The sequence below is a fragment of the Salmo salar genome, unplaced genomic scaffold, assembly GCF_905237065.1.
Source record: "Salmo salar unplaced genomic scaffold, Ssal_v3.1, whole genome shotgun sequence".
Taxonomy (NCBI): domain Eukaryota; kingdom Metazoa; phylum Chordata; class Actinopteri; order Salmoniformes; family Salmonidae; genus Salmo; species Salmo salar.
In genome coordinates this window covers 180,001-192,500 of record NW_025549165.1, presented here as the reverse complement: position 1 = coordinate 192,500, position 12,500 = coordinate 180,001, and the positions used below count along the sequence as shown (strand labels likewise).

At 40.2% G+C, this 12,500-nt stretch overlaps 1 protein-coding gene across 1 annotated transcript in view; it reads left to right on the top strand.

Annotated features, from left to right (window-relative positions):
- The window catches only part of LOC106590801 (plexin-B3), a gene marked incomplete at its 5' end in the record, with an annotated part of 87,053 nt that overhangs the window by 67,624 nt on the left and 6,929 nt on the right, over positions 1 to 12,500 (top strand). Inside the window, 6 exon segments of the mRNA XM_045713070.1 lie at positions 1,192 to 1,351; positions 2,341 to 2,444; positions 2,980 to 3,061; positions 6,298 to 6,464; positions 7,213 to 7,373; positions 9,461 to 9,608. Of these exon segments, the coding sequence (XP_045569026.1) occupies positions 1,192 to 1,351; positions 2,341 to 2,444; positions 2,980 to 3,061; positions 6,298 to 6,464; positions 7,213 to 7,373; positions 9,461 to 9,608 (822 nt within the window).

Here is a 12,500-nt window from a genome sequence, read left to right as displayed (position 1 = left end):
CTCTCCCTCTTTCCCTCTCTATCTCCAAAATAATAAAGACATTACAAATGTCATATTATGTCTATATACAGTGTTGTAATGATGTACAAATGGTTAAAGTACAAAAGGGAAAATAAATAAACATAAATATGGGTTGTATTTACAATGGTGTTTGTTCTTCACTGGTTGACCTTTTCTTGTGGCAACAGGTCACACATCTTGCTGCTGTGATGGGAAACTGTGGTATTTCACCCAGTAGATATGGGAGTTTATCAAAATTGGATGTGTTTTCTAATTCTTTGTGGATCTGTGTAATCTGAGGGAAATATGTGTCTCTAATATGGTCATACATTTGGCAGGAGGTTAGGAAGTGCAGCTCAGTTTCCACCTCATTTTGTGGTCAGTGTTGCACATAGCCTGTCTTCTCTTGAGAGCCAGGTCTGCCTACAGCGACCTTTCTCAATAGCAAGGCTATGCTCACTGAGTCTGTACATAGTCAAAGCTTTCCTTAAGTTTGGGTCAGTCACAGTGGTCAGGTATTCTGCCACTTTGTACTCTCTGTTTAGGGCCAAATAGCATTCTAGTTTGCTCTGTTTTTTTGTTAATTCTTTATAATGTGTCAAGTAATTATCTTTTTGTACGAGTCTGCTGTTAATGATAATGCAGAGGATTTTCCCAAGGTTGCTGTTGAAGCATATCCCACGGTAGTTATTGGGGTCAAATTTGTATCCAATTTTGTGTATTGGGGTGATCAGTCCTTGGTTCCAAATATTGGGGAAGATGCCAGAGCTGAGGATGATGTTAAAGAGTTTAAGTATAGACAATTGGAATTTGTGGTCTGTATATTTTATCATTTCATTGAGGATACCATCAACACCACAGGCCTCTCTCTCTCTCTCTCCACTCTTCCCCTCTTTCTTATCTCTTTCCTCTCTCCTCTCTCTCTTTCCTTTCTCTACTCTTGCTCTCTCTACTCTTCCTCTCTCTCTCCTCTCTCTCTTCCTCTCTACTCTTCCTCTCTCTCCCTCCTCTATCCTCTCTCTACACTTCCTCTCTACTCTTCCTCTCTCTACCTCCTCTATCCTCTCTCTCTACTCTTCCTCTCTTCTTCCAACTCTTTACTACCCTGCTATATGATATAGTTTCTGAGCCTACCTTAGTTTCCTTGGTTTGTGTGTTGACATCGTCGTCCCCCCTCTCTCCTCTGGTCAGACTCTGACGGTGATGGTGAAGAGTGGTGTGGAGGTGCAGCCGTGTCCGGTCAAGGTGTTGGACACTGACACCATCACACAGGTCAAAGACAAGATCCTAGACCAGATCTATAAAGGAGCTCCCTTCTCACAGAGACCTGCTGCAGACTCACTAGACCTGGGTAAGGAATAGAGGCCTGGGTAAGGAATAGAGGCCTGGGTAAGGAATAGAGGCCTGGGTAAGGAATAGAGGCCTGGGTAAGGAACAGAGACCTGGGTAAGGAACAGAGACCTGGGTAAGGAACAGAGACCTGGGTAAGGAACAGAGGCCTGGGTAAGGAACAGAGGCCTGGGTAAGGAACAGAGGCCTGGGTAAGGAACAGAGACATGGGTAAGGAATAGAGAATACTTATCTTTTGCTCATGTTGACTCAATGAATAAAATAGCCTAACTTAGAAAATCTCTTTTTGACCCTCTACTAATGAATGTGATGTTTGAACACATAACACACCAGTGGTTTGAAGAACCAATGCCAGGAATAATGAACCCATTTTGTTTGTAAAGCACCTTTCGTTCAACGTTTTGCGGCCCAAAGTGCAAACAGATATTTATTTGAAACCACACTCGGGTAATGAGTAAATTTACCTGAGACCTGACATGTGTTAGCTAACCCAGTCGTATAGCATTCCAACAACCCGGGTTTAAACCGGTCTTGTAACATTCAGACAACCCAGGTTCAACCCAGTCTTATAGCATTCCGACAACCCGGGTTCAACCCAGTCTTGTAGTATTCAGACAACCCGGGTTCAACCCAGTCTTATAGCATTCCGACAACCCGGGTTCAACCCAGTCTTATAGCATTCAGACAACCCAGGTTCAACCCAGTCTTGTAGTATTCAGACAACCCGGGTTCAACCCAGTCTTGTAGCATTCAGACAACCCGGGTTCAACCCAGTCTTGTAGTATTCAGACAACCCGGGTTCAACCCAGTCTTGTAGTATTCAGACAACCCGGGTTCAACCCAGTCTTGTAGTATTCAGACAACCCGGGTTCAACCCAGTCTTGTAGCATTCAGACAACCCGGGTTCAACCCAGTCTTGTAGTATTCAGACAACCCGGGTTCAACCCAGTCTTGTAGTATTCAGACAACATATATGATTTGTCTCGTCAGAATGGCGATCGGGACAGGCGGGTCACCTGACACTGTCAGACGATGACGTCACAGCGATCGTCCAGGGGCGCTGGAAGAAACTCAACACTCTGCAGCACTACAAGGTAAGAGAGTTACACACACATCCACTACACACAGAGGAGTGCAGAGTGGTGTTCAGCAGGAGTGCAGAGTGGTGTTCAGCAGGAGTGCAGAGTGGTGTTCAGCAGGAGTGCAGAGTGGTGTTCAGCAGGAGTGCAGAGTGGTGTTCAGCAGGAGTGCAGAGTGGTGTTCAGCAGGAGTGCAGAGTGGTGTTCAGCAGTAGTGCAGAGTGGTGTTCAGCAGGAGTGCAGAGTGGTGTTCAGCAGGAGTGCAGAGTGGTGTTCAGCAGGAGTGCAGAGTGGTGTTCAGCAGGAGTGCAGAGTGGTGTTCAGCAGTAGTGCAGAGTGGTGTTCAGCAGGAGTGCAGAGTGGTGTTCAGCAGGAGTGCAGAGTGGTGTTCAGCAGGAGTGCAGAGTGGTGTTCAGTAGGTACAAAACAGGAAACAACTGGAAGGTGTAGAGCCTGTCTTGTCCAATCAGAAACGTTAACCCCTGTGCTGATGTGCGCCCCGCTGAACACGGCTTGGATGTTGATATCTGTTGGTGTTTTCTCTCCTCAGGTACCAGATGGAGCTACAGTGGCTCTGATCCCTAGGTCAGCTGCTGTCATGGGAATACACCAGGTCTACCAGACCGGAGAGAGTAAATACTGTTATACTACTATATAACATGTTATACTATATAGCCTGAATACACCAGGTCTACCAGACCCGAGAGAGTAAATACTGTTATACTACTATATAACCTGTTATACTATATAGCCTGAATACACCAGGTCTACCAGACCGGAGAGAGTAAATACTGTTATACTACTATATAACCTGTTATACTACTATATAACCTGTTATACTATATAGCCTGAATACACCAGGTCTACCAGACCGGAGAGAGTAAATACTGTTATACTACTATATAACCTGAATACACCAGGTCTACCAGGCTGGAGAGAGTAAATACTGTTATACTACTATATAACCTGTTATACTACTATAGAACCTGTTATACTACTATATAACCTGTTATACTACTATATAACCTGTTATACTATATAGCCTGAATACACCAGGTCTACCAGGCTGGAGAGAGTAAATACTGTTATACTACTATATAACCTGTTATACTACTATAGAACCTGTTATACTACTATATAACCTGTTATACTACTATATAACCTGTTATACTACTATATAGCCTGAATACACCAGGTCTACCAGACCGGAGAGAGTAAATACTGTTATACTGCTATATAGCCTGTTATACTATATAGCCTGTTATACTATATAGCCTGTTATACTACTATATAACCTGTTATACTACTATATAGCCTGTTATACTACTATATAGCCTGTTATACTACTATATAGCCTGTTATACTACTATATAGCTTGTTTTACTACTATATAGCCTGTTATACTATAGAACCTGTTATACTACTATATAGCCTGTTATACTACTATATAACCTGTTATACTACTATATAACCTGTTATACTACTATATAGCCTGTTATACTACTATATAGCCTGTTATACTACTATATAGCCTGTTATACTACTATATAACCTGTTATACTGCTATATAACCTGTTATACTACTATATAGCCTGTTATACTACTATATAGCCTGTTATACTACTATATAACCTGTTATACTACTATATAGCCTGTTATACTATATAGCCTGTTATACTATATAGCCTGTTATACTACTATATAACCTGTTATACTACTATATAACCTGTTATACTACTATATAGCCTGTTATACTACTATATAGCCTGTTATACTACTATATAACCTGTTATACTACTATATAGCCTGTTATACTATATAGCCTGTTATACTATATAGCCTGTTATACTACTATATAGCCTGTTATACTACTATATAACCTGTTTAATACTACATAGCCTGTTATACTACTATATAAGCTGTTTAATACTATATAACCTGTTATACTACTATATAGCATTTTATACTGCTATATAGCCTGTCATACTACTATAGAACCTGTTATACTACTATATAGCCTGTTATACTACTATATAGCCTGTTATACTACTATATTGCCTGTTATACTACTATATAGCCTGTTATACTATAGAACCTGTTATACTACTATAGAACCTGTTATATTACTATATAGCCTGTTATACTTCTATATAGCCTGTTATACTACTATATAGCCTGTTATACTACTATATAGCCTATTATACTATATAACCTGTTATACTACTATATAGCCTGTTATACTACTATATAGCCTGTTATACTACTATATAGCCTATTATACTATATAACCTGTTATACTACTATATAGCCTGTTATACTACTATATAGCCTGTTATACTACTATATAGCCTATTATACTATATAGCCTGTTATACCACTATATAGCCTGTTATACTACTATATAGCCTGTTATACTACTATATAGCCTGTTATACTACTATATAGCCTATTATACTATATAACCTGTTATACTACTATATAGCCTGTTATACTACTATATAGCCTATTATACTATATAACCTGTTATACTACTATATAGCCTGTTATACTATATAGCCTGTTATACTACTATATAGCCTGTTATACTACTATATAACCTGTTATACTACTATATAACCTATTTAATACTACATAGCCTGTTATACTACAATATAGCATTTTATACTGCTATATAGCCTGTCATACTACTATATAGCCTGTTATACTACTATATAGCCTATTATACTATATAGCCTGTTATACTACTATATAGCCTGTTATACTACTATATAGCCTGTTATACTACTATATAGCCTATTATACTATATAACCTGTTATACTACTACATAGCCTGTTATACTACTATATAGCCTGTTATACTACTATATAGCCTATTATACTATATAACCTGTTATACTACTATATAGCCTGTTATACTACTATATAGCCTGTTATACTACTATATAGCCTATTATACTATATAGCCTGTTATACTACTATATAGCCTGTTATACTACTATATAGCCTGTTATACTACTATATAGCCTATTATACTATATAACCTGTTATACTACTATATAGCCTATTATACTATATAGCCTGTTATACTACTATATAGCCTGTTATACTACTATATAGCCTGTTATACTACTATATAACCTGTTATACTACTATATTGCCTGTTATACTACTATATAGCCTGTTATACTATATAGCCTGTTATACTACTATATAGCCTGTTATACTACTATATAACCTGTTATACTGCTATATAACCTGTTTAATACTACATAGCCTGTTATACTACTATATAACCTGTTTAATACTATATAACCTGTTATACTACTATATAGCATTTTATACTGCTATATAGCCTGTCATACTACTATATAGCCTGTTTAATACTACATAACCTGTTATACTACTATATAGCCTGTTATACTACTATATAGCCTGTTATACTACTATATAGCCTGTTATACTACTATAGAACCTGTTATACTACTATATAGCCTGTTATACTACTATATCGCCTGTTATACTACTATATAACCTGTTATACTACTATATCATCTGTTTAATACTATATAGCCTGTTATACTACTATATAATCTGTTTAATACTATATAGCCTGTTATACTACTATATAATCTGTTTAATACTATATTGCCTGTTTAATACTATGTAAGTACTGAATTATTTTAGAGCTGTTTCCAAAATGTCACCCTATACATATATCAAAGAGATGTACTACTATAGTATAAGGAATATGTTTCCCCCTGTCCAAAATGGCACCCTATTCCCCTTGGTAGGACACTAGTTTTAGGGAATACAGTGCCATTTCAATTTAAGTGTGACCTGGAAGTGTGTCCCTCTGTGCGCTCCGTAGAGACACCCATGTTGGAGGGGGAGGGGGAGGAAGGGCTGAGGCTGTGGCACCTGGTGAAGTCCAGCGAGGACCCAGAGATCCCCAAACACAGGAAGAGCAGCATGAGAGAGAGGGAGAGAGCCAAGGCAATACCAGAGATATACCTGACACGACTACTATCTATGAAGGTAGGTACACACACACACAGAGACACACACACAGACACAGACACACACACACAGACACACAGACACACACACACACACACACACACACACACACACACAGACACACACACACACACACACACACACACACACACACACACACACACACACACACACACACACACACACACACACACACACACACACACACACAGAGACACACACACAGAGACACACACACAGACACAGACACACACACACAGACACACACACACACACACACACACACACACACACACACACACACACACACACACACACACAGAGAGACACACACACACACACAGACACACACAGACACACACACACAGAGACACACACACACACACACACACACACACACACACAGAGACACACACACAGACACACAGAGACACACACACACAGACACACACACACACACACACAGAGACACACACACACACACACACACACACACACAGAGAGACACACACACACACACAGACACACACAGACACACACACACACACACACACACACACACACACACACAGACACACACACACACACACAGAGACACACACACACACACAGAGAGAACAGACCAAGGCTATACCAGAGTTACATACTGTGTTATCCATACTGTTTGAATGTAGATGTAGGAGCTATATCAGTTTTGTGGTATAGATACCTAGCTGGTAAAGTATATATATAGATACCTAGCTGTTGTGTCTCTCTCCTCTCTAAGGGGACGCTGCAGAAGTTTGTAGACGACGTGTTCGTAGCCATCCTCAACACCAAGCGCCCTCCTCCCATCGCTGTGCGTTTCTTCTTTGACTTCCTGGATGACATGGCGGAGAAACACGGCATTGACGACCCCGAGACCGTACACATCTGGAAAACTAACAGGTCCGTCAGACAACAAGTGATTGATTTTATGTTTATTGTTCTTCAAGAGGACCAACAGGTCAGTCAGTCACTGGGTCCTAGTTTGTCTTTCTGTAAAGTCTACAGTGCCTTGCAAAAGTATTCAATCCACCCCCCACCCCCCCCATGGCGTTTTTTCCTATTTTGTTGCATTACAACCTGTAATTTAAATAGATTTTTATTTGGATTTTATGTAATGGACATAAACAAGATAGTCGAAATTGGTGAAATGGAATGAAAAAAATCACTTGTTTAAAAAAATGCTAAAAAATCAAAAAATGAAAAGTGGTGGGTGTATATGTTTTCACACCCTTTACTATGAAGCACCTAAATAAGATCTGGTGCAACCAATTACCTTCAGAAGTCACATAATTAGTTAAATTAAGTCCACCTGTGTGCAATCTAAGTGTCACATGATCTCAGTATATATACACCTGTTCTGAAAGTCCCCAGAGTCTGCAACGCCACTAAGCAAGCGGCACCATGAAGACCAAGGAGCTCTCCAAACAGGTCAGGGACAAAGTTGTGGAGAAGTACAGATCAGGGTTGGGTCATAAAAAAAGATCAGAAATGTTGAACATCTCACGGAGCACCATTAAATCCATTATTAAAAAAATGGAAAGAATTTGGCACCACAACAAACCTGCCAATAGCGGGCCGCCCACCAAAACTCACAGACCAGGCAAGGAGGGCATTAATCAGAGAGGCAACAAAGAGACCAAAGATAACCCTGAAGGAGCTGAAGGGTTCCACAGCGGAGATTGGAGTATCTGTCCATAGGACCACTTTAAGCCGTACACTCCACAGAGCTGGGATTTCTGGAAGAGTGGCCAGAAAAAAAGCCATTGCTTAAAGAAAAAAATAAGCAAACACATTTGGTGTTCGCCAAAAGGCATGTGGGAGACTTCCCAAACATATGGAAGAAGGTACTCTGGTCAGATGAGACTAAAATTGAGCTTTTTGGCCATCAAGGAAAACCCTATGTCTGGCGCAAACCCAACACCTCTCATCCCCCCGAGAACATCATCCCCACAGTGAAGCATGGTGGTGGCAGCATCATGCTGAGGGGATGTTTTTCATCGGCAGGGCCTGAGAAACTGGTCAGAATTTAAGGAATGATGGATGGCACTAAATACAGGGACATTCTTGAGGGAAACCTGTTTCAGTCTTCCAGAAATTTGAGACTGGGACGGAGGTTCACCTTCCAGCAGGACAATGACCCTAAGCATCCTGCTAAAGCAGTGGTTTAAGGGGAAACATTTAAATGTCTTGGAACGGCCTAGTCAAAGCCCAGACCTCAATCCAATTGAGAATCTGTGGTATGACTTACAGATTGCTGTACACCAGCAGAACCCATCCAACTTGAAGGAGCTGGAGCTGTTTTGCCTTGAAGAATGGGCAAAAATCCCAGTGGCTAGATGTGCCAAGCTTATAGAGACTAACCACAAGAGACTTGCAGATGTAATTGCTGCAAAAGGTGGCTCTACAAAGTATTGACTTTGGGGGGTGAATAATTATGCACGCTCAAGTTTTCCGTTTTTTTGGTCTTATTTCTTGTTTGTTTCCCAAGAAAAATATTTAGCATTTTCAAAGTGGTAGGCATGTTGTGTAAATCAAATGATACAAACCCTCAAGAAATCCATTTTAATTCCAGGTTGTAAGGCAACAAAATAGGAAAATGCCAAGGGGGGGGTGAATACTTTTGCAAGCCACTGTAAATAATTTTTTAAAAGAAGCAGCTTTTGGTAAGGTGCTGTCTAACAGAACATATAACTAAATAAAATGAAAGTCTTCTCTCTTCTATTATAAACTGCAAAGAGAGAAGAGTGTGAGACTTTCAATGGTCGTTTCTGAGATCGACTGCATCGCAATCAGTGACTGAGCAAACTGACTGATCACCTTGTGTCCTGAATAACTGTCCTGAATAACTGCTGGTTGTTCTTATTCCGTCTTCTGTCGGTGATCAGCAACTGAACATGTGATATTCTTGAACACGGTCATTGTATTTCCTTCCGTAAAACAATAACTTTTCCCTGGATAACCACCTCTCCTCCCTCCATTCCCTCCAGCTTGCCTCTGAGGTTCTGGGTCAACATCCTGAAGAACCCTCAGTTTGTGTTTGATGTCCAGGTGACCGATAGCGTGGACGCTGTCCTCTCTGTCATCGCGCAGACCTTCATTGACTCTTGCACCACCTCCGAACACAAAGTTGGACGGGTCAGTAATTTTTTGTTGTTGATATAGTATTTTTATAGAAATTTCACAATTTTCTCCCATATTAAGAGATTAAAAAAAATAATTAAACATAAAAGCTCAGTTTAAATAAAGGAATTTAAACTAACACATGGAACATACAATGAAATCCTGAGACAGGTAAACAACCACCATTATAAATAAATCCTTGCAGCAGAATAGCTGATAAATCAGTTTCTGGGTGATTTAAATAATGTTCCTACACTTTGTAGAACTGATCTGTTTTAGAATGTAATGTACATGTCAGATATTCTGTGCACAATTGGCACAGCGTCGTCCGGGTTTGGCTGGTTTAGGCCGTCATTGTAAATTGTTAACTGACTTGCCTAGATAAATAAAAATGTAAAAATTCAATTAAAAAATTTGGTTTTCCCTCACTGCGTAGGTTAGGATGTTGTAAAGCCTCCTCTTATCCACAGAAGTAACATGCCTACTAGGGAGACCTTCTTTAGGGAGTCCTTCTTCTTTAGGGAGACCTTCTTTAGGGAGACCTTCTTTATGGAGACCTTCTTTAGGGAGACCTTCTTCTTTAGGGAGACCTTCTTCTTTAGGGAGACCTTCTTTAGGGAGACCTTCTTCTTTAAGGAGACTTTCTTTAGGGAGACCTTCTTCTTTAGGGAGACCTTCTTCTTTAGGGAGACCTTCTTTAGGGAGACCTTCTTTAGGGAGTCCTTCTTCTTTAGGGAGACCTTCTTTAGGGAGACCTTCTTTAGGGAGACCTTCTTCTTTAGGGAGACCTTCTTCTTTAGGGAGACCTTCTTCTTTAGGGAGACCTTCTTCTTTAGGGAGACCTTCTTTAGGGAGACCTTCTTCTTTAGGGAGACCTTCTTTAGGGAGACCTTCTTCTTTAGGGAGACCTTCTTCTTTGGGGAGACCTTCTTCTTTAGGGAGACCTTCTTCTTTAGGGAGGCCTTCTTCTTTAGGGAGGCCTTCTTCTTTAGGGAGACCTTCTTTAGGGAGACCTTCTTTAGGGAGACCTTCTTCTTTAGGGAGACCTTCTTCTTTAGGGAGACCTTCTTTAGGAAGACCTTCTTTAGGGAGACCTTCTTTAGGGAGACCTTCTTTAGGGAGACCTTCTTTAGGGAGACCTTCTTCTTTAGGGAGACCTTCTTTATGGAGACCTTCTTTAGGGAGACCTTCTTTAGGGAGACCTTCTTCTTTAGGGAGACCTTCTTTAGGGAGACCTTCTTCTTTAGGGAGACCTTCTTCTTTAGGGAGACCTTCTTCTTTAGCGAGACCTTCTTCTTTAGGGAGACCTTCTTTAGGGAGACCTTCTTTAGGGAGACCTTCTTTAGGGAGACCTTCTTCTTTAGGGAGACCTTCTTCTTTAGGGAGACCTTCTTTAGGAAGACCTTCTTTAGGTAGTCCTTCTTCTTTAGGGAGACCTTCTTCTTCAGGGAGACCTTCTTCTTTGGGGAGACCTTCTTCTTTAGGGAGACCTTCTTTAGGGGAGACCTTCTTCTTCAGGGAGACCTTCTTCTTTAGGGAGACCTTCTTTATGGAGACCTTCTTTAGGGAGACCTTCTTTATGGAGACCTTCTTCTTTAGGGAGACCTTCTTCTTTAGGGAGACCTTCTTCTTTAGGGAGACCTTCTTTAGGGAGACCTTCTTCTTTATGGAGACCTTCTTTAGGGAGACCTTCTTCTTTAGGGAGACCTTCTTCTTTAGGGAGACCTTCTTCTTTAGAGACCTTCTTCTTTAGGGAGACCTTCTTTAGGGAGACCTTCTTCTTTAGGGAGACCTTCTTCTTTAGGGAGACCTTCTTTAGGGAGACCTTCTTTAGGGAGACCTTCTTTAGGGAGACCTTCTTTAGGGAGACCTTCTTCTTTAGGGAGACCTTCTTCTTTAGGGAGACCTTCTTCTTTAGGGAGACCTTCTTTAGGGAGACCTTCTTCTTTAGGGAGACCTTCTTCTTCTTATTTATTAGAGAACACGAAGAAAAAAAAACACGACAGTACAACAGTCTTGCAGGCTATACTAAAAAGCAATGCAAAAACAACTACCCACAAAACCCAAACCAAACACACACCTAATTATAGGACTCCCAATCAGAGGCAACTAGAAACACCTGCCTCCAATTGAGAGTCCAACACCCAAACCTAAACATAGAAAAACTAAACTAGACAGAAAGTAGAAATACATACAAAAACACAAACCCTCTGCCACATCCTGACCAAAACTAATACAATTACTCCCTCTGCTGGTCAGGACGTGACAAAACATGTCTGTGATTTGGGGATATATGAATTCTGTGTATTATTCTTAATTGGATGCTCTAGTACGATTACATATAGATATTGTTTTTGCATATCTCCAAATGTCCTCCCACATCTCCTCATCAATAGTAACAGACAATTCTTTCTCCCACACTGGTTTCCCTCTCTGTGTGTGTACAGTAGAAAACGACCTGAAAGCATCATAAATACATTTACAGATATTTTCCTTTGTGAGATAGATACATCAGGGTTGCCAATCAAGGTAGTGCTCTTTAAAATATAATGTCTTACTTGTAGGAAGCGGAAAAAGTCCCGCTTTGGGAGATTCAATATATTTTTCAACCATCGCTTTTCAACCAAATGACAAAATCTTATCAACGAATAAATCATTTAGTCGGCCTGTGCCCCTTATCAAGCCAAATGATAAAACCAGCTTCCAGAAATCCTGGTCCAAAATCTGCGTGGTTAAGAATTGCGGTAAAGACCAGAGGTTAGTTTGGATCTTGGGTCAGTCAATTTATAAAATACATTTTAAAAAAACACAATCTAAAAACACGCTTCTATTTGTTTATTTACTTATTTGAATGAATTTATTATTTAGAGAGAGTATTTTCTAAGTACAGTTAGAGGGAATCAGTAA